Below are 23,555 nucleotides of genomic sequence, written 5' to 3'. Positions count from 1 at the left end.
AAAACCTCACACCCAGACAGTACTCATACCTCAATTACATTACCGTATATAAATAAATGTACAGCAGTGTTCAGAAGTACCTGGAGAGATGTGTATTGCGAGCAGCTATGTAGTCGGGACTGATGGCGTTCTTGAGCTGCATAACCAGACCAGCACGGATGGATTCTACGATGGCTGGCGTTCCTCCCTCCTCGCGTGTTTCCACATCCTATGGTGCAAGTTAATATTTAGGAGACTGTGTGAAGATTTAGCACCCCCCCCCCCAAGCTTATTGAGGGCAGATTAGGTTAGGTTAAGTTAGGTTAAGTTAGGTTAAGTTATATTAGGTTATGTTAGGTTAGATTAATGTAAAGGTGCTTAATCAACAGATGAAACCCCCTCAAAAGAATAAACTTTTCTCAAACTTTCAAGGTTCCGAGAGGCATTTAAAAACTTTCCTAATTTTTTTAGCCTTTCAAAATCCTATAGAACGCCTATAAAAATAAGGACAATGAAATTATTGCCAAGGGTCACCTGCAAGTACTTACCAACAGAGAACCAATATATACCCAGTATTTGCCAACAGAGAGCCGGTACATGCTCAGTATTTGCCAACAGTGTGCAACAGAGCCAGTACATGCTCAGTACTTGCCAACAGAGCCAGTACATGCTCAGTACTTGCCAACAGAGACAGTACATGCTCAGTACTTGCCAACAGAGCCAGTACATGCTCAGTACTTGCCAACAGAGCCAGTACATGCTCAGTACTTGCCAACAGAGAGCTAGTATATGCCCAGTACTTGCCAACAGAGAACCAGTACATGTCTAATACTTGCCAACATTGTGTAACAGAGAGCCAGTACATGCCCAGTATTTGTCAACAGAGTGTAACAGACAGCCAGTACATGCATAATACTTGCCAACAGTGTGCAACAGAGCCAGTACATGTCTAATACTTGCCAACATTGTGTAACAAAGAGCCAGTACATGCCAGTATTTGTCAACAGAGTGTAACAGACAGCCAGTACATGCATAATACTTGCCAACAGTGTGCAACAGTACATGTCTAATACTTGCCAACATTGTGTAACAGAGAGCCAGTACATGCCCAGTATTTGTCAACAGAGTGTAACAGACAGCCAGTACATGCATAATACTTGCCAACAGTGTGCAACAGAGCCAGTACATGTCTAATACTTGCCAACATTGTGTAACAAAGAGCCAGTACATGAATAATACTTGCCAACGGTGTGCAACAGGGCCAGTACATACCCGGTACTTGCCAAGTGTGCAGCATAGAGCCAATACATGCCCACAACTTGCCAACAGAGAGCCAGTATGTCCCCGGTACTTGCCAGCAGAGCCAGTAAACGTAAAAAAAAGTACATGCCCAGTACTTGCCAATAGAGCCAGTATAATGCCCAGTAGTACAGGCCAACAGAGCCAGTACATGCATGCTCAGTACTTGCAAACAGTGTGCAACAGAGCCCATACATGCTTAGTACTTGCAAACAGTGTGCAACAGAGCCAGTACATGCTCAATACTTGCCAACAGTGTGCAACAGAGGCAGTACATGCTCAGTACTTGCCAACAGTGTGCAACAGAGCCAATACATGCTCAGTACTTGCCAACAGTGTGCAACAGAGCCAGTACATGCTCAGTACCTGCCAACAGTGCGTAACAGAGGCGTGACCGACCGACCGCCAGAGCGGCTAACATGCCGATGGTTGGCGAAGAGAATACAAAGCAAAGTAACGCAAAAAGGTATTGTAGTCTTACACAAGGTTTCGGATGCGGACGGGACGTCCCGGGAGTAATTTCACAGAAACAAGCTCCGAGACGCAGTTTGGACCGCAACGCTGGGTGGGGAGGATGTCTAGCTCGTGCTGCTGAGGAAACTGACTGTGCGCTTTCCACTTATTTATATTATCGTCTAGTGCACACAACAGCCCATTCGTATATTAAATGAACTAGTGCTGAGTGCAGGATCGACGTGGTTTAGAATTGTGTTAGTGACAACGAGGAAAATACTGGATTAACAGCTCCACTGCGGGGTGACACAAGGTCGCAGTTGCCGTAGCTCAGCGTTGAATGGTTGGTAAATAATATTCTATTACTTGATTAACTATACGTGTGCACTTATCATATATTCACTAGGTTATACAAAAACTGTCAAGGCGTTGAGGAATCTGAAGAAAAAAAACAATATTTGCAATTGAGATTAATGAACGCCAGGAATCCATCTTAAAGTACAGCTATAAGTTTGTCCTAAAACACAAGATTTCTCGTGCAAAGAGATAAACGAAGAACAGGACTTTTATTTTTTATTAATGCAGAAGACCCAAGGCCAAACCCAAGTATAAAACCTTACGATTTTAGGTGTAGATTTTATGAGCTGAAAGTATTTAGGCTTGGCTGGTTTATGCCGCCCAGAAAGTATTAGTAATTTACGTCTCCCCGGCTGTGTTCGTGATAGATTTTTAACATTGTTTTTGTTTCCCTGCTTCATAACCGGTGTGACGGTGGGCTGACCTGGTCTAACGGGGCACTCACTTCCCAGGAACAAGGAACACGTTGGGGTGTAAGGAAAATATGACGGCGAATCTGGCGTCTTTTGGGGGTAATTTTTTTCGCGTAAATGAAGGTGTTTTAACCTAAGCCTAAAAATAACAATATTAATTTGCCTGACGCCCTAGTTAACCGCTTTGAGTACGATGATATATTTGCCAAGTAAGATGACTGTACTCAAGGAGTTAAATCACTGTACTCAATGGGTTGTCATTGTGCAAAAGGGGTTAATAAAATCATCATACTCAAGGGGTTAAGTCTTTGTAGTCAACAAACTAATTATACTCATGAGGTTGAGTCATCGGACTCATGGAGTTAAGTACATTCCTTTATGAATCTCAAAAGTTCTTAAATTTAATTTTCCTCTTAAATTTATATACTGTATAATGAAGAACCATAAAAGCTAAAGTATTAAAATAACATCCACAATGGTGACGTTAATAAACACAGGAGATTGAATTATCACCTTTATATCATTCCCTCCTATGTTGGGTAAATTACATAGAATAGTGTAAGTATAGAGTATTTCGTTTAACACTGTACATTATGGCGAGCGGACTAGTGATCAGCACCCAGGAGGCTTTTGTCCTGACCTCGATTATCTCAGTAGCCTACACAAATATTGACATGGCTGAGCCTGAGCTCTCTTGAGTGGCACAACTCACGTGTACACTACACTATTAAATGACCATGGTGCAAATTACCGGTAAGGGAAAGCCCCATTGTGATCAGGACCATAAGTGTAAGTAGAGTCACAGTATAATAGTTGTCATTTTTTTTCTTTGTGGTATTTCGACGTGTACAGTTAGTGAGGTGGGAATTACACAGTGCTCGGAACACTTGGTACGGAGAAACTCAGTTTTCCAACACTCTCATTTGACGTTGTTGTGGAATGTGAAAGTGGCGGCACACAGATAGGAAATGTCTTAAGAGTACTACTACAAGTTCGGCTCCTTCCAAGTGGATGACTAGTGAGTGCCTGGTGTCTGGGTTAAACATTACTCGAGCTCTAATATACATTTGTCTGTCTATCGAAATTGGTTTAATCTAATCTAAATTCGTTAGCTGGATTAAGGCACACAAAAGTACCCAGGGTAAAGCGATATTTATGGTGTTGGAGCGTCGTATTAGTCTCGGGTTTTGAATATTAACGTGATATTGTTTAAGTATTCATGGCGCCTTTTGCTATATTTTATGTATAGTAATTCGTTTAAATAAAAATCATTTTACTCAAACTTTAGTGGCAACTTTCAGGTGGCTGTCAAATGTCTTTTTTTTTTCTTCTTTTCTTTGAGTTTACCCTTTGTATTATTTTACCTCTGTGTGCTTAGTGTTCTGAAATGTCTGCTTACGTAATGGTCACTTTATGTGTTCCAACCATTGCCTAAATTTGATTAAAAACAAGTAGGAGTCAAGGACAACTGGTGCTACTGTTACGGGCACAATCTAAAACTTCTTCACCTGTGCTACTTTTTAAAAAGTTTCCCCCGGGTGATTATAATGTGGTCGCAGATGTCTCCCGTGGAGTTTCCCCAGGAGTGAGATGCTTCGCCTTGCCTACTAGCCAGAGGAAACTTGCCTCACACAACCACCAATACTACCACACTGAGTCACTTCCAGAAAAAAAATACAAACTGACCTTATTTCGTAAATTTTATTCATCATCTGGATTTGATACAACTATGTCTTACACGACACAACGTACTCGTATATTACAATAAACTGTTTGTAGACCACTGCACTGTACGTCTCCACAACTGGAGTAGACTAAATGGGATTAGCTCTACCCTGGGTGGGAATCCATGGAGCCTTAGGAGGAGGGGGCAAGTGATGTGTTCACCCACCTCAAGCAACATGGTACGAGAGAGAAATTTTGGGTAACTTTTTGTCAGCCTTTCCAGACCTGACTAAATTTTTTTGTTTTTTTCCCCGCCCGAGGGAACAATTTCGAGCGCAACCTAACGGACCCCCAAGATAGTCCTAACGCACCCCACAACAGCTTAACGCACCCCCGCGACAGTTTAACGCACCCCACGACAGCTTAACGCACCCCCCACGACAGTCTTAAAGCACCCCACAACAGCTTAACACACCCACACGACAGCTTAACACTCCACGATAACTTAACGCACCCCCAAGACAAGCTTAACGCACCCACGGCAGCTTAACGCACTCCACGATAGCTTAACGCACTCCACGATAGCTTAACGCACTCCACGATAGCTTAACGCACTCCAAGACAGCTTCTTGGTTGTACTTGTTGACCTACACTTAAAACTGAATAAATAGCTTGAAGGCAACAGAAAAAAATACGATTTATATTTTTTGGCATGACACAAGTTGAGAATGTTTTTAACTTCTTGATTTAAGCAAGAATTACGAGCAAAATTATAACTTAAACTGAGACTTTACCTTAAAGATTAATTTACTTAACACTAACGTCGGAGACAAGATTCAGCTTGAGAATCTCCCAAAGGTAACCTCGTCCTGTTTAATAATAACTATATAAGTACGGTGTTATTATTACCATCATTATTAGAAAAAAGTAAAATATTGTCCACGATCTATTACAAACATGATACTATAGTTCAATGACTTATCGTTCGTGCGTGCGTGTGTGGGTGAGTGTGTGTAAGAGGGATGGATAACAGGCCTAACCTTGATCAGTAGCTGGGTGTTAACCTTACTCGGGGCAAAATGATGGTGTACAGTATACTGTATGGAGGCTGTTATAAAGGTACAAAGAAATAATGTTGCACCATTAAAGTTATATAATCCTTAATATTACTGCGGTTAATGGTATATGTATAATTTTTTGATGTGTGATATATATGTGTGTGTATATATATATATATATATATATATATATATATATATATATATATATATATATATATATATATATATATATATATAGAGAGAGAGAGAGAGAGAGAGTATGAACCACTCACCGTGACACTCTCAATGCACCTCGCCTCAACCTTCATGCTCACAAAAACTTGTCCACCTGCAAATACTGTCTGCCAGCCTCACACGCACTTACTTGTACTGCTTATGGTAGTCCATCGTGTCCAACGACGACGACGACATCTTCTGATTTATTGGTGAGTCCTACGATGGCTGTAGAGTCCAATCCTCGACGCAACTGAAGTCTCCCAAAAGAGAACCTGCACAAAATTGGATATTAGGGCGGCAAAGAAGTTGCGCTCAACCCAACACTATTATCTTGACTGTAAGTAGTGTGATTCCTGTGATACGGGGGAAACCCAAGACGACTAGCACTGACCCACAAGGCAGTGGGGCAATGGTTAGGAGGCGCCGGGGCATGTCCACACGCCGGTGGGCCTGCACGCCGTACTTCTTGGGCCCATTGCTGCTCCGAGATTCCCTACTATTTGGCCCCAAAGCGCAAGACTTAGTTACCGTGTGTCGGCCACGAAGAGGCATAATATGAGTGTTGGTGAAGGAGTGGCTGACAGGGGAAGACTTACACACACTGCTTACCTTTTCACCGTAAAGGTTAGCCAGCGGCTGCAGCAAGCGAGAGGATACACGCGTAGCATGCACCTCATGCTAACATTATGCTACTACACTAAACGCATCACATCACCCTGTAGGTAGGACCTACACACACCCAGCTTACTCCTGTACCCCACTATCCCACACCCCAGCAGGCTCCTCCCCCTTCCTCGGTCATTAACCCCGCTCTACCTGACTCCCATCTAGCTCGTATCTGGGTCCCACCTATCCTATCTGGCTTGGTTAAGTTAAGTTAGTGTAAGTTTAATTTAGGTCAATGTTATGGTGGCTAATTATGAGGTGATGCGTAAAAAATATAGATTCTGTGTATTAGACCCGGGTAGCCTACAGTAAATCCCCCTTCAGAGTGGGAACAGTGTGAGTGGTCATCTAAATTGCTAGGTACGGAAGTAATCACCTGTAAATTAGACACCCCAGCTTATTTCACCTTAAGATTAACCACCCCACCTAACCCTGCCACCCCCCTAAGGAGCGCTAGGGTGGTAAGCCATAGAACTTGTGATATAAATCTGTGCGATTATATGAGTGTTCGAGAGTGAAGGAGGGTGTTCACAGTACCATTTTTTTGACGGCGTGCCATTGGTCTGCTACCCCCTCCCCCAACCAGCCTCCTACTGGGTGTGTATTAGCTAAGTGGGTCCTGGCGGGTGCCATCTTCGGGCCGCCTACAGGCAAAGGCCCGTGTCGGACTACCTCAACAAAATCTTGACCTCTCTAACGTAAACAACAAATCACCCTCTCCCTTGGCTACACTTTTCGTTATTTTCGTCATTAAGGAGTTATTATTCTTTAGTTGTGTGTGTGTGTGTGTTGGGAATTACGATAAAAATGTTGGCACGGCTGAGCCTCTTCGCCAGCTAAGAGGCTCAGCCGTGTCAACATCGTTAATATTATCCACTCTATATATTCTTGTGGCTAAATGAACTGTTTTATTATCACTATCATTATAGGGCGGCGGTGGAGGAGTCATATTTGGATTCGTTGTTGTAGCGGTCGTGTGGTGCGTCCCGTTAACCGCCCCTCCCCCTCCCTCGACCTCCCTCCAGCTGTGTTGCCTCCTCCCCTCCCTCCCTCGGCCTCCCTCCAGCTGTGTCTTGCCTCCTCCCCTCCCTCCCTCCCTCGGCCTCCCTCCAGCTGTGTCTTGCCTCCTCCCCTCCCTCTCTCGGTGGGAACTGAGAAGGTGAGTGGGTGGAGGAAGAGGATGAGTGTGAGTAGGAGCTGGGAAGGTGAGTGGGTGGAGGGAAAGGATGAGTGTGAGTGGGAGCTGGGAAGGTGAGTGGGTGGAGGGAAAGGATGAGTGTGAGTGGGAGCTGGGAAGGTGAGTGGGTGGAGGGAAAGGATGAGTGTGAGTGGGAGCTGGGAAGGTGAGTGGGTGGGAACTGGGAAGGTGACTTGGTGGAGTGTAGTGGAGGGATCCTGCTTGATGACAGCACTTTCCTGTCACTTTCTATATAATTGTCTTGCACAACTCTCCGCCTAGAGCTACCGTATATTTTCCATCTTCACAAAAGTAGTAAGCGCTCCTCAAGTGATAGTGTCGCTACAGTGCGCAGTTGGTTGTGTTTACTTATAAAACTTGACATTTAGGCTCGAGTGTGTCCCGTATGTGCGTCACTATACTGTACGAGGATGACATCATGTCCGGGTGTGTGTTAGTCTATTCAGTCTTAACTCAGATCATCTTACGACAGTGTGGGATAGGTTAAGTTAGGTTAGAATGGATTAGTTTCGGTTATGGTTAGGTTAGTGTTAAGTTAGGTTAGAATGGATTAGTTTCGGTTATGGTTAGGTTAGTGTTAAGTTAGGTTAGAATGGATTAGTTTCGGTTATGGTTAGGTTAGTGTTAAGTTAGGTTAGAATGGATTAGTTTCGGTTTATAGGTTAGTTAGGTTAGTGTTAAGTTGTTAGAATGGTTAGTTTCGGGTTATGGTTGGTTAGTGTTAAGTTAGTTGAAATGGATTAGTTTCGGTTATGGTTAGGTTAGTGTTAAGTTAGGTTAGAATGGATTAGTTTCGGTTATGGTTAGGTTAGTGTTAAGTTAGGTTAGAATGGATTAGTTTCGGTTATGGTTAGGTTAGTGTTAAGTTAGGTTAGAATGGATTAGTTTCGGTTATGGTTAGGTTAGTGTTAAGTTAGGTTAGAATGGATTAGTTTCGGTTATGGTTAGATTAGTGTTAAGTTAGGTTAGAATGGATTAGTTTCGGTTATGGTTAGGTTATTGTTAAGTTAGATTAGAATGGATTAGTTTAGACTATGCTACAGTAATTTGGGTTAAGTTTATGTTAGCTCTGAATACCTTGTGTCAACTGTGATTAATTTAGATTAATTAGGTTAAATTAGTTTAGATTAATAGGGATAGATGAACCTAGGTTAGTTTTAAGCTGGGTTGGGTTAATGTAGGATAGATGTGTGTGTGTGTGTGTGTGTGTGTGTGTGTGTGTGTGTGTGTGTGTGTGTGTGTGTGTGTGTGTGTGTGTGTGTGTGCACCCAACTTTCTACTTTTAAACACCAACAACTAAATGTCTTAAATGTCCACAACTTTCCCACGCGGCTTTTCTGAACAGCATGAGTGTGCTCCCTCTGCCGAGACTTTCTTCAGGCAGTGACTCGAAGGGTGCGTGTGGAGCCTGGGTGTACCTGACACTTCCTTGGTGCCTTAAGTACTTCCCTGCCTCCAGTTACTTTCTTACTGCCATGATTCTATACCTATTATCATAATTTATCTCCTTTTCCCATGACAAAGTGATGGAATGACTATTGTGTGTGTGTGTGTGTGTGTGTGTGTGTGTGTGTGTGTGTGTTCAATATACGAATAACAATCAGTTATACAGTTATTATTGCTACTGTTCATAATATTTTATCTTATACTACTACTACTACTACTACTTAGGTGCAGTAGAGACGAGGAGCGTATGAGCTTCAACGAACGATTTCCATCCTTTAGTACCAAATGTTACCAACATCACCAACTTTACAACCTTTCTGTAAGAAAAAAATTATTTCTCGGAATGCCTCACCAGTTCTATTTATTTTTCATATTTCAGTTTGGTGGTATGAGAGATTTACGTATGATTGTGATGGGAAGGAACGCGGTATGAGAGATTTGCGTATGATTGTGATGGGAAGGAACGCGGTATGAGAGATTTGCGTATGATTGTGATGGGAAGGAACGCGGTATGAGAGATTTGCTTATGATTGTGATGGGAAGGAACGCGGTATGAGAGATTTGCTTATGATTGTGATGGGAAGGAACGCGGTATGAGAGATTTGCGTATGATTGGGATAGGAAGGAACGCGGTATGAGAGATTTGCGGTATGATTTGCGTATGATGATTGGAAGGAACGCGGTATGAGAGATTTGCGTATGATTGGGATAGGAAGGAACGCGGTATGAGAGATTTGCGTATGATTGTGATGGGAAGGAACTCGGTATGAGAGATTTGCGTATGATTGGGATAGGAAGGAACGCGGTATGAGAGATTTGGTGATGACAGTAGCTCGGTGGGTGAATGACCCGATGTTGCCGTCAAGGTGAGCAACGTTTACTTTACACCTCGTGATCGTATCGACAGACCTGTAACATCAAGGTCAATGTGTAAAATGAACTGTGATCTATGGTGACTTAATGGGTTGTGTGTCAATTTGTGATGCTTCACCTTATGGTAGTTACTATATATCATTTACAGTTTCAGCGATGTTGTGTAGACCCGGTAAAGAAATTCTTGTGTGAAACATATGAAGGGGTTGTGGTATTTGGTATAACAAATATGTATGTATGTATGTATGTATGTATGTATGTATGTATGTATGTATGTATGTATGTATGTATACTTGCAAACACGTAGGTAATTCAATGCATGCAATGACTTGACGCAACTGTCACTGATAATAGTGACTACAGCTGGCCTATATAAGTTAGATCTGGGTCACTCTTGTGTTGTCAACCACGAATATAACCTCAACTTACATCTTGATACAAATTACAATTACATCACATGGTGGGGATAACTGTGCTGGATTTGTTATGTTTATATGAGCGTTGGTTAGTGCTCAAGCGTTAAGTCTTCAAGTTAGACGTGAGGGTCGTGGCTGGAGACCCGTTAAACAAGTGGAGATGGGTTAAAAGGACGACTGGTTAGACAGGCTTTGTCCTGATAGTCTCCAGTCGAGTCTGACATTGAGGCCCAGTCTTACCGAACCACATTCCTAACGTAGCCCATTCCCAGTAGGTTGGGTTGGGTTGGGTTGGGAAGGGTACTTAAGAACATAAGAATGGAGGAAACTGCAGCGGGCCTATTGGCTCATACTGGGCAGTCCCATTTACACCCAACCCCTATTGCTTATATATCCACCAAACCTATGTTTAAAGCTATCCAGCGTATTCGAGTTAATGATGATGTTTGGTAACTTGTTCCACTCGTCCACTACTCTATTTCTAAACCAGTGTTTACCTATTTCGCGCCTAAATCTAAATTTGTCTAATTTAAAACCATTGTTACGAGTTAACTCCTGGTTGGATAGTTTGAGTACCTTTGTAATGTCCCCTTTGTTTAGCCCTGACTTCCATTTATACACCTCTATCATATCGTCCCTCACTTTACGTCTTTCGAGGGAGTGCAAATTAAAATGCTTTAACCTGTCTCTGTACTCGAGGTTCCTAATGCCCATGATTAGTCTTTTCATTCTCCTCTGAATTCTTTCCAAGGATTCTATAACCATTCTGTAATACGGTGACCAGAACTGAACTGCGTAATCCAGGTGTGGTCTCACACGCGCAAGATACAGTTTTAGGATGACCTCGCTAGTCTTGTAACTAACACTCCTATGTATGAACCCAATTACTTTATTAGCCTTGTTTCGAGAAAATACATATTGTTTACTTGGCTTAAGATTCCAACTTATCATTACTCCTAAATCTTTCTCGCAGTCGGATTTCTCTATAACATCGCTGTTCATCTGGTATCTGGTTTCTCTGTTTACATCTCCTAGACTAAGTATTTTACATTTGTAGGGTTGGGTTGGTTGGGTTGGGTTGGGTTGGTTGGGGCCAATTAGGAGTAAGGCAGCGAGCGGGAGTGGACCTGCAGCCGGTCAAAGGTAAAGGGGTTATTGAACTGATGTGGACTCTCACTGTGTGGCGGCCTTCAGGTGAGCTCTGACTCGTATGTATCGTGGACGACTGAAGGCAATATTCACTTCCTTCATCACACACACACACACACACACACACACACACACACACACACACACACACGTATACTGTGTCTGTACAGGTTTACACTTGCATGTACGTATGTTAAAACACTTATTCAAGTCTTCCTGTTATGAATATATACTCCAGATGCAAATGCTTTTTAAGTTACTTTACTCACCACTAACTGACTCACTGACGGAGTTTGTTACCCCGACCTACACCACACACTGTAACTTAACTTATTCCACCTAAAGATTAGACACCCTATTTCACATGAAGATTAGACACCCTAGCTTATTTCACCTGAAGATTGGACACCCTAGCTTATTTCACCTGAAGATTGGACACCCTAGCTTATTTCACCTGAAGATTGAACACCCTAGCTTATTTCACCTGAAGATTGGACACCCTAGCTTATTTCAATTGATTAGACATTAACGCTAGGTTAGGTTAGGCTATCGTTAAGTTTAATCATCAGGTTAAATAATTTTGGGATTTAATCTTCATGTAGTAGGTACGAGGCAGCTACCAAACAGGGAGGTACTGCCGCCTGGGAAGATATTGGAAGCATAATGTGTTGTCTAATGGTAGACCCTGCTGCCATATGGCATCACGAAAATTGTGACCAAATCCCAGGTTGCTCATCTGTCTTTCTACCTCATTTACAAACAATTGCAGGGTTTCAAGTGTTTCTCTTACTTGACAACGCAACATATGTAATTATAGTGTTTCTCACTATTTTTATTTTGTTTTTCTTTATAGTTCTTTATTATTATTATTATTACGGTGTTATTATTATTATTGTTATCATTATTATTTTATTTTAATTTTTATAATAAATTTTATTTACTATGAATAATTATTACATTTTCGCCTCCCAGGCTCTGATGTGGGTCAGTGACCTGTGCCCGGGTGGGCTAATCCCCGTAAAAACAAAAATGTGATCCCGTTTATGTTAGCTATGTATTTATAGGAATAGGTTTTGTGGAAGTGAGGTATGGATGTGCAGCAGGTGGGTGGGCTTGGCGCATGTCTTAATGAGTCACCTGTCAGTGAATCAGTCCAGGTATCCTCCCCACCTTACCATCACTTAACGACACACCAAACCTCTTGCTAAATATTACTCTAAACGTCAACACAGTTATGGTAGTTTTTTTTAATAGATGTGTAGCCTAACCTAACCTAACCGCTTTATCGTGTCGGTGGAAAAGGCAACATCCAGTTAGTTAAGATCGTGTTGCCTGAAACCACAATTGTGGGCCTGGTTAAGTGGTGGGGGAGAGAAGGTGGTAGTGGGGTGGGGAGAGGTGGTGTAGGGGTGAGGGAGGTAGGTGGAGGGGAGAGGGGTGGGGTGTAGTGGGTGGAGGGGAGAGGAGGGGTGTAGGTGGGAGGGGGAGAGAGGTGTAGGGGTGGGAGGGGGGAAAGAGGAGGTGGGGTGGAGAGGGGAGAGGGAGGTGGGGGAGGTAGGGAGGGGTGGGGAGAGGAGGTGGGGGTAGGGTGGGAGGGGAGAGGGGAGGCGGGGTGTAGGGGTGGGAGGGGGAGGAGGTGGGGTGTGGGGGAAGAGGGGAGAGAGGGGTGTAGGGTGGAGGGGAGAAGGGGGGTAGTGGTGGGAAGGGGGAGGAGGTGTGTGGGTGGGGAGAGGGGAGAGAGGGAGAGGAGGTGTGTAGTGAGGGGAGGAGGCAGAGGGTGTAGTGGGTGGGAGGGGAGAGGGAGATGGGGTAGGGGTGAGGGGACAGGAGGGGTGGGGAGGGGAGAGGAGGGGTGGAGGGGGAGGGGGAGAGTGGTGGGTGTAGGTGGTGGGGTGGGGGAGGGGAGAGGGGGTGTAGTGGGGAGGGGGAGAGGGGAGGAGGGGGTGTGGAGGGGTGGGGTGAGTGGGGGAGGGGAGGGGGAGGTGGGGTGTAGAGGGGAGAGGTGTGTGGGGGAGGGGAGAGGTGAGGTGGTGTAGGGGGAGGGAGGAGGTGTGTGTGGGTGGAGGGGAGAGGAGGGTGGGTGTAGTGGGAGGGGGAGGGGTGGGACAGGAGGGGAGAGGAGGTGGTGTGGTGGAGGGGAGAGGAGGTAGTGGTGGAGAGAGGAGGTGGGGTGGAGGAGGGGGAGAGGGTGGAGGGGGAGAGGAGGTGGGTGGAAGGGGAGAGGAGGGGTGTAGGTGGAGGGGAGAGGCAGGGGGAGGGGAGGGGGAGGGGTGGTGGACAGGAGGGAGAGGAGGGTGTGTAGGGTGGGAGGGGGAGGAGGGTGTGGGGGGAGGGGGGAGAGGAGGGGTGTGGTGGGAGGGGAGAGGGGTGGGGTGGGGAGAGAGGTGGAGGGGTGGAGGGGAGAGGGGTGGAGGGGGAGGAGGGGTGGGAGGTGGGAGGGAGGGGGGGTGGGAGGGGAGAGGGGTGGTGAGGGGGAGGGGGTGGTAGGTGGGTGAGGGGGAGAGGGGGAGGTAGGTGGTGGAGGGGGGAGAGGGGAGGGGAGAGGAGGTGGGGTGGGAGAGAGGAGGTGGGGGAGGGGAGAGGTGGGGTGTAATGGGTGTGGGAGAGGGAGAGGGGGGTGTAGGGGTGGAGGGGAGAGGGGTGAGGGGGGGAGAGGTGTGAGGGGTGGGAGTGTAGGGGTGTAGTGGGGGAGGGGGGAGAGGGGGTAGTGGGGTGGGAGGGGGAGGGGGTGGGGGAGAGGGATGTAGGGGTGGAGGGGGAGGTGGTGTGGGGTGGGGAGGGGAGAGGGGATGTGTAGTGTGGGAGGGGGAGGGTGGTAGTGGTGGGAGGGGAGAGGGGGGGTGTAGTGGTGGATGGGAGAGGAGGTGGGTGTAGGGGAGGGGAGAGGGGGGGGGTAGTGGTGGAGAAGAGGTGGGGGAGGGGAGGGGAGGGGTGTAGGGGTGGAGGAAGAGGTGGGGTGAGTGAGGGAGAGGGGTGGGGGGTGGTGGGAGAGAAGGGGAGAGGGGTGGGGGGGTGTAGTGGGTGTAGGGGGAGGGGTGGGGCAGGGGTGGGTGGGGGAGGGGAGAAGAGGTGTGTGTGGTGGGTGGAGGGGGGGGTGGGGTAGGCAAGGAGGGGAGAGGGGCAGGGAGTGGTGGAGGAGAGAGGGTGGTGAGAGGAGGTGGGGTGTGGAGGGTGGAGGGGGTGGAGGGGAGGGGGTGGGTGTAGGTGGTGGAGGGGGGAGAAGAGGGTGGTGTACAGGAGGGGGAGATAGGATACGGCGAAGGGGGAAGTACAGTGTAGTAGAGGGGGAAGTACGGTAATTATCACCACCACACCTGTAAGTTCCTCGCTGCCAACATTACCACAGCAGTCTGGCTCTTAAAGAACACAACCAACCACTCCTGGTGACGTCTACTGACCTCCGAGGTGTGTGTGTGTGTGTGTGTGTGTGTTTACATTTTCTGTTTATGAGTTATACACACTCTTGGGTTTCAGTTATGCAGTATGGGAGGGGGGGGGATGGAGGTCCCGTTAAGAGTCTAATCTTTATGTGTAATAAAATTGTTATGGAGATTCCTGAGGTGATCCACTTAACGTTATCTGAGTGTTATTGAGGTACTTTTAGTTATCACTGCTGTCACAACAACGTCTAAACTTATCATTACTCACAACAAACAAACATTAAGTTCACTGAGTAATAAGACTGAAGAATTATTTGAATCCCAAACATTTATGGACAGAATAATGCAATAGTCTCCACTGCTTCGGGTTCACGAATCTGAATCTTGGGGTTCGTGGTTCAGGAGGAGAGGCGACATGATGTACTGTCCCTCCTTCCCTCCCTCCCTTTTGCCTCTCTCGTTCGTTCCTCATCCCTCCCTCTTCACCTCGCCTCTCTCCCTACCTAACAATACAGTTACTCATACTATATCAGACAAATATGTATACCGGAAGTTGTTAATACATAGACATACTGTATACAACAGATCACCAGCTTCCACAGCTTAAAGCAGGAGCCTCTATCACCCCCTCGTAAAGCTAAAAGAAGAGCTGTGTTTGGTATCTGCCACAGGGTGATCCTCTCTAGTGACGCCAAAGGTCTTAAATCTACAGCATTATTTAAATATTTCTCCATGTATATTTGAGTGAAGGTTCTACGCTTGTGGTGGTGACGTCAGTGGTGGTAAGTGGTAGTAGTGGTGATGTATAATGGACCCCCCCCCCCCCACACACGCTCTTCACCCAGTTACCTACATACGACAGACTGAGCACGTTAGGGTGGGGAGAGAGAGGGGGAAGGGAGAGAGAGAGAGAGATGGCAGGGGAGAAGAGGGATAGGAAAGGGGAGGGAAGAGAGAAATTGCCTGGGCAGAAATGAAGGAGAAGAGGAGGAGGAGAAATAGGCCTAGCTCTGGGGAGAGGAAGGAGAAATAGGAGGGAAGGGGAGGAGAAATAGCCTAGCCTGGGGAGGGGAGGGGAGGAGAAATAGCCTGGGGGAGGGGAAGGGGAGGAGAAATAGCCTGGGGAGAGGAGGGGAATAGCTTGGGGGAGGGGAGGGGAGGAGAAACAGGCCTGGGGGAGGGAGGGGAGGAGAAATAGCCTGGGGAGGAAGGGGAGGAGAACAGCTTGGGGAGGGGAGGGGGAGGAGAAATAGCCTGGGGGAGGGAAGGGGGAGGAGAAATAGCTTGGGGGAGGGGAGGGGGAGGAGAAATAGCCTGGGGAGGGGAGGAGAAACGGCTTGTGGGAGGAGGGAGGGGGGAAGGGCTGGGGCGGTAGTTATTATTGCTTTCACTCTTCTAAAGTTGACGCCTCTCACAAAGCACCCTCGCTTCATCTACTTTCGTCTCCTTATTGTTTTCTTGGAGTTGTTGTTTTCCATCATTTCTTCTTCTTCTACATTTCCTATTCCTCCTCCATCCTCTCTCTTGTACCTCCCATGTGCTACTTAATTAACCTTTACGTAATTTTACACGGTGACGTCATGGACTTTTTATCTAACCCTTTATCTTTGACGTCGAAATGTTGACATCATACTGTGACATCATGAGTCATGCCTTTGGGGGGTCACGAGTTTCATATAGTTTGACATCAGAGCCCCCACACTTGTGACACCTCAACCCTCCTCATATATTGTGATAATTATCAGAGAATTATGGCTTCAGAATCCCTCATAATGTAACGTCTTGACTGTAGTTACTTTGTAATACTCATAATCTTCCTCATAATGTGGTCTATGTGAGGTCATTTAATATGTTGTTTATATTTCAGAAGAGCCGTCATCTTCACTAGGCTTCACTGTTATTGGTCGAGGAGCGAGGTACACTGCGGGCGTGACCAATGGCGTGGTGGCTCTTATGACCAGAGAAGCGTGGCAGGGAACAGTATGTGCACACCCACACAATACAGGTAGCTATTTAACATCTCCTTGTAAGGTACTGTACTCGGGAACGATGGTTTTAATGGTTGCTAAATGGTGCTGTAGGTAATGGTGATGATGAACATGTGTACGGTAGGTGTTGCTGTAGTAGGTGATAGTGTAGGTAGTGTTGGTATTGGTGGTGATGGTGTACGGTGTGTGTGTGTGTGTGTGTGTGTGTGTGTGTGTGTGTGTGTGTGTGTGTGTGTGTGTGTGTGTGTGTGTGTGTGTGTGTGTGTGTGTGTGTGAAGTGACTGGACAAATTTTAGTGGTAGGATGGTGAATAAGGAAAACAAAGAGGAACAAGTAGTGGTGGTGGTAGAAGCAGCATGACACAGAATGGGCCGGGAGCTGGGAGGGGGGGGGGTGGGTAGCTTCTCACCATTACTAAAGCTTCAAATTGTCCGTCTTGGCTTTCACTGCAGGAAATATCACTTGGGGAGAAATGAACCACGATCAAGGCTGTGGTCATGAGATTTCTCTATTGCCACGCACCACACCCCACACCACGCACACTCCCGCATGCATCTCCCATTTGACAGTTACTCAAGTTTCGTCCAAGTGAAGAAGGTAATCGGTTTTTTTATTGCTCAAAGTAAGTGATTTTACCGTAACAGAGACAGAGAGGAGGAAAAGTATCAATATTCGTCCATCAAAATCCTCATTCTAAATTTTCATTGGTTCAGACATATATACAATTAGTGACAAAAAGTTAAGTTTTCCACGAGAATTTACCCTCATTTATTTCACCCAGTGGCCGCCAGGAGGTCAAACGTTTATCACTTAAAAAAACAAAAGTCGTATCTCTGAGTTGTGACCGGATGGCTTTAAGATAATTATAATGGTGGGTACAAAAAAGCTGACGTGTCTTTATATTTAGCCTAAAGTTAAACACTTACCGTGCTTTCTACGTCAGATGGTAAATATTTCGTATTCGTGTCGTTTCAAATGCTATAGTTTCTCGTCCAGTAATCCCACATTAAGAAACAATTAGTGGTACAATATAATGTTGTAGCGCGCATAACCACCACCACCACCACCCAAGTAATGGATGGCTTTCGGTAGCTTTCCAATGCCTTGATGTACAGTACAGTATATACACTGAGTTACTCACACATGAATGATGTCCTGCTATGATAATTGACCTTTTATTATCACTAGTACAGTACATCTATACTGACATGATACTGTGCGATAAATGCAGTGCAGTTTTGTGTACTATGAGATGAAGTACTGAACGAAAAGTACAGGTAATTTGCTTTCAGAGGTGTGTGTGTGCGCGCTTTAGTTATTTACAAGTTCTGAAAGGGAGCTGATAATAGATAACATGCAACGATGACAAAATTTTGCTATGTCAACCCCAGATGTGAATCACTTCTCTCTTAACACACACACGTACACACCTATCTTTAGTGAGTCAGATGCGTCGTAGTGGTGATCAGTAAGTCACACTTCACCACACACTTACAGTACAATTCATCGTCACACCTCACCGCCACGGATTATTGTCATACGTCAGCGTCACACGTTACCGCTACGAGGCAAGTCATCCGTCACAGGTCAGGGAGATGAACCAACTTCCCGCGTTATTTTCTTACTATTATAGTTGACTTGACCATAACAGCTGGGCCTTGTTTACACACTCGACTAAGGTCACGTTAGGTTATCTGCCCTCTTGGTTGTACCAACCTTCACTCATCATTCTGTCACTTTATGTAACTTGCTGACAAAACCCATGACCCTTCAGGCTTTTACGCCCTTAATGCATGAGTCATAAAGGCAAGCATGAACTCCGCATGCTTCTCAGATGGGCACTGTAAACGCTTCCGTGCTTCACCTTGCACAGGATGTAAGGGGGTGCCCAATAAACTAGCCCCCTCGTGGGCAATCTGTAATTTGTAAATCTCGACGTTCCCCTTGAAGCCGACACTACCGACGTACACGCCATCACACTAAAAGGTATGTCCCTCAATATTGTCAATGCCTAGGGCTATGACCTGGCACTTGACATTATTAGGGACCTGCCACGCTTTGCCATAAACAGATAAATTGTACCGGGAAATTTCCCCCCACACACTCATCATTCTGTCACTTTATGTAACTTGTTGACAAAACCCATGACCCTTCAGGCTTTTACGCCCTTAATGCATGAGTCATAAAGGCAAGCATGAACGACGCATGCTTCCCAGATGGGCACTGTAAACGCTTTTAACTTCACTTTGCACAGGATGTAAGGGGGTGCCCAATAAACTAGCCCCCTCGGGGTCAATCTAAAAAAAAATCTAGGGAGGCTGGACGAGAGGGGTGACCATACTGTAATGATAAATTTACAGATCGTTATGAAATATATTATCAGTAGATGGTGCGACTAGGTACGATTAGGTTAGGTCCTTGGACAACAACAACAACAAACAACAACAACAACAACAACACACACACACACACACACACACACACACACACACACACACACACACACACACACACACACACACACACACACACACACACACACACACACACACACGGTGGAGGGGGGGGCGCGATAATGGGGAGAGGGAGAGCGTTGCAGGAAATTTTTCCTATCTACACTCTGTCCTGGACTAGATTGCGTAAGGACGTGGTATGACTGGAGCAATACAGATGAGGATACTGTGGTTCACAGTTCACTGGATGTTGGTCATCGGAGCAAATGATAAGGTAGTCGACCCTTGAACAATGTCAGCTGATAGAGTGTAGGTTACAGTACAACACAGTACAGTATATTACATTAAAGTACAGCACTGTATATGTGTCTTGGTGTACAATAACATTAGAATGGCAACATAAGCTTCACTAATGACACAAATAGATTCTAGTAGTCTAGTTTGGCGTGTTTACAGAGCTCAGGATATCGTTGGTCCATCTGTTTGGGTCAGTGTATAGTTAGGACTTAATCTACTCTTAACTTAACCTAACTTAATTTAGCCTAATCTAATTTAACTTAACTTAACCGTGACCTAAACGTCCGTTCACCGTACTTATGTAGTATCTTGTATACTTGTAGTAAGTTTTGGTGTTGTCATGTAATCCTAACACTCACCAGTTTCTGCCACCGCCAACCTCTACCACCACACTATACATACACACGGTCTGGTGTACACTAAACATACACAAGGTCTGGTGTACACTATACATACACACGGTCTGGTGTACACTAAACAACATACACAAGGTCTGGTGTACACTATACATACACAATGGTCTGGTGTACACTATACATACACACGGTCTGGTGTACACCAAACATACACAAGGTCTGGTGTACACTATACATACACACGGTCTGGTGTACACTAAACAACATACACAAGGTCTGGTTCGATTTAGTAACACTCACCATACTGACTCCCCATCTCTTCCTCACCTGTCCTCTCCAGCAGGTTTTTTCATCACCCTGTAACGAGAAACATAATTTGTGAGTGTGACAGTGTGACACTGATAACACTTAATAACATTGGAGGGTGTGAGTGTGACATTATAAAATTAATAACACAAGCGGATGGAGCGTGGGCTTGACAGTGACAGTACGGTGGATGGGGAGTGGGCTTGACAGTGACAGTACAGTGGACGGGGTGTGGGCTTGACAGTGACAGTACAGTGGACGGGGTGTGTGGACCACCTGTATGACACAACCAATCTGTCCTGATAATCACAAGATGAGAGGAGGGAGGGAGGGAGGGAGGGAGGGGTAGGTAGGAGGGTGGTGAAGGGTGTTTGTCTGGCCTGTGAGCTAATAGTGTATCTTAGTCTCTTGCTGGTCTTACTCACACACACACACTCTCTCTCTCGTCACACAGTGAGTCGCCATAGAAGTAGGGGAGTTAACACTGTATTTGGGCTATGAATTAGATGACACGTGGAAGGACTTGACTTATCACAGGGGAATCCAACCCACTTAAAAAAAACACGATATAGTTTTCATTTCCACCTGGCAGCCTCTTCAACTGTGAGTATCTTACAAGAGTCTCGGTGTGATTCCTAAAGTTTGTGGTAAGTTATGTGACCCATAAAACAAGCTGGCCACAAAGCCAGAAGTTGGGACTCAGTTGTACTGTGCTGTGACTACGGGATATACCTCACATCTGACTTGGAAGAAACTTTGTGTGTCTTGAACTCTGACGTAACCTGAAGAGGTATTTATATTTTAGTGAGTGACTTAATGTTTGGACAAGGGTGTGGCGGTGGTGTACAGGGAGTCAAGTGATACCAGGACGGGGACACGTTGGGAAGGATTTTCCTTATTCAGTATTGGCAGTCCTGACCTGAACGGTGTCCTGACTTACGGTTTACTAAGGTTGTCTCTGTGTTTATTGCGTCTTCCCCAGTTGATGGTTACATAATGTATAGTTAAGATAGAGTCTCAGTGTAATTTTGATGCCAGTATTACCGTTTTTATGCATTTACATCAGCCAGTTACATATCCAGTTCTGAGAAAAGTTAACATTCACAACTTAGAGAGAGAGAGAGAGAGAGAGCATTACCGCTGACATACAATAATACTGATAACTGTATACCTTCCATTATCAGCTCCCAACCTACCTACAGTCAGTGACACTACCTATCATTATCGCCAACTGTCTCCTGCTGTTACTACCACAAAAATAAATTGCTCTAGTGTGAGGTCTTCAGCAAGTGTAGGGGTGTGTAGTGCGTGTGGTCTCCAGCAGGTGTAAGTGTAGGTGCGTGTGGTCTCCGGCAGGTGTAAGTGTAGGTGTGTGTGGCCAGGCAGTGTGTGTGGTCTCCGGCAATTAATTTAATCTACGTGAGTATCACACCCAGGGTCAACACTATACTAGTATCACACCCAGGGTCAACACTATACTAGTATCACACCCAGGGTCAACACTGTACTAGTATCACACCCAGGGTCAACACTATACTAGTATCACACCCAGGGTCAACACTATACTAGTATCACACCCAGGGTCAACACTATACTAGTATCACACCCAGGTCAACACTATACTAGTATCACACCCAGGGTCAACACTATACTAGTATCACACCCAGGTCAACACTATACTAGTATCACACCCAGGTCAACACTATACTAGTATCACACCCAGGGTCAACACTATACTAGTATCACACCCAGGGTCAACACTATACTAGTATCACACCCAGGGTCAACACTATACTAGTATCACACCCAGGGTCAACACTATACTAGTATCACACCCAGGGTCAACACTATACTAGTATCACACCCAGGGTCAACACTATACTAGTATCACACCCAGGGTCAACACTATACTAGTATCACACCCAGGGTCAACACTATACTAGTATCACACCCAGGGTCAACACTATACCAGTATCACACCCAGGTCAACACTATACCAGTATCACACCCAGGGTCAACACTATACTAGTACACCTGTGTCACTATAATTAGCATCACACCCAGGTCAACACTATACTAGTATCACACCCAGGTCAACACTATACTAGTATCACACCCAGGGTCAACATTATAATAGTATCACCCAGGTCAACACTATACTAGTATCACACCCAGGTCAACACTATACTAGTATCACACCAGGTCAACACTATACCAGTATCACACCCAGGGTCAACACTATACTAGTATCACACCCAGGGTCAACACTATACTAGTATCACACCCAGGGTCAACACTATACTAGTATCACACCCAGGTCAACACTCATACTCATCACCCAGGGTCAACACTGTACTAGTATCGCACCCAGGGTCAACACTATGCTCAGTATCACACCCAGGGTCAACACTATACCAGTCACACCCAGGTCAACACTATACTAGTATCACACCCAGGGTCAACACTATACTAGTATCACACCCAGGGTCAACACTATACTCAGTATCACACCCAGGTCAACACACTATACTAGCATCACACCCAGTCAACACTATACTAGTATCACACCCAGGGTCAACACTGTACCAGTATCACACCTAGAGTCAACACTATACTAGCATCACCCAGGTCAACACTATACTAGCATCACACCCAGGTCAACACTATACTAGTATCACACCTGGTGGGTCAACACTATACTAGTATCACACCCAGGGTCAACACATACTAGCATCACACCCAGGTCAACACTCACATACTTCAGTATCACACCCAGGGTCAACACTGCACCAGTATCACACCCAGGGTCAACACTGTACTAGCATCACACCTAGGGTCAACACTATACTAGTATCACACCCAGGGTCAAACACTATACTAGTATCATACCCAGGGTCAACACTATATTCAGTATCACACCCAGGTCAACACTATACTAGTATCACTCCCAGGTCAACACTATACTAGCATCACACCCAGGTCAACACTATACCAGTATCACACCCAGGGTCAACACTATACTAGTATCACACCAGGTCAACACACTATACTAGTATCACACCCAGGGTCAACACTATACTAGTATCACACCCAGTCAACACTGTACTAGCATCACACCCAGGGTCAACACTATACTAGTATCACACCCAGGTCAACACTATACTAGTATCACACCTAGGTCAAATACCATACTAGTATCACACCAGGTCAACACTATACCAGTATCACACCCAGGGTCAACACTATACTAGTATCACACTCAGGGTCAACACTATACCAGTATCACACCCAGGGTCAACACTATACTAGTATCACACCCAGGTCAACACTATACTTCAGTATCACACCCAGGGTCAACATTATACTAGTATCACACCCAGGGTCAACACTATACTAGTGTCACACCCAGGTCAACACTATACTAGTATCACACCCAGGGTCAACACTATACCAGTATCACACCCAGGGTCAACACTATACTAGTATCACACCCAGGTCAACACTATACTATATCACACCCAGGGTCAACAATATACCAGTATCACACCCAGGGTCAACACTATACTAGTATCACACCCAGGTCA

The 23,555-nt window shown here is 45.5% G+C and overlaps 1 protein-coding gene across 5 annotated transcripts in view; it reads left to right on the top strand.

Moving 5' to 3' along the window:
* Nucleotides 1-1,816: 1,816 nt before the first annotated feature.
* LOC121856102 (sphingomyelin phosphodiesterase-like) overlaps nt 1,817-23,555 on the top strand; it is a 46,992-nt gene continuing 25,253 nt past the window's right edge. For 2 of the 5 annotated variants that reach the window (XM_042351423.1, XM_042351421.1), the window contains exons 1-2: nt 1,818-2,074; nt 16,439-16,576. Coding sequence is in view for 3 of the 5 variants with exons in the window: in XM_042351421.1 (XP_042207355.1) it covers nt 16,525-16,576 (52 nt within the window). In the remaining 2 variants the exon portion in view is untranslated. Of the gene's footprint in view, nt 2,075-16,438; nt 16,577-20,384; nt 20,425-23,555 lie in introns of those variants that run through there. The other 3 variants (XM_042351420.1, XM_042351422.1, XM_042351424.1) reach the window with 3 other exon arrangements.

The sequence above is a fragment of the Homarus americanus genome, unplaced genomic scaffold, assembly GCF_018991925.1.
Source record: "Homarus americanus isolate GMGI-L3 unplaced genomic scaffold, GMGI_Hamer_2.0 scaffold11628, whole genome shotgun sequence".
NCBI lineage: Eukaryota > Metazoa > Arthropoda > Malacostraca > Decapoda > Nephropidae > Homarus > Homarus americanus.
The sequence above is the reverse complement of the archived record's forward strand: the minus strand, read 5'-3'. Positions and strand labels throughout refer to the sequence as shown.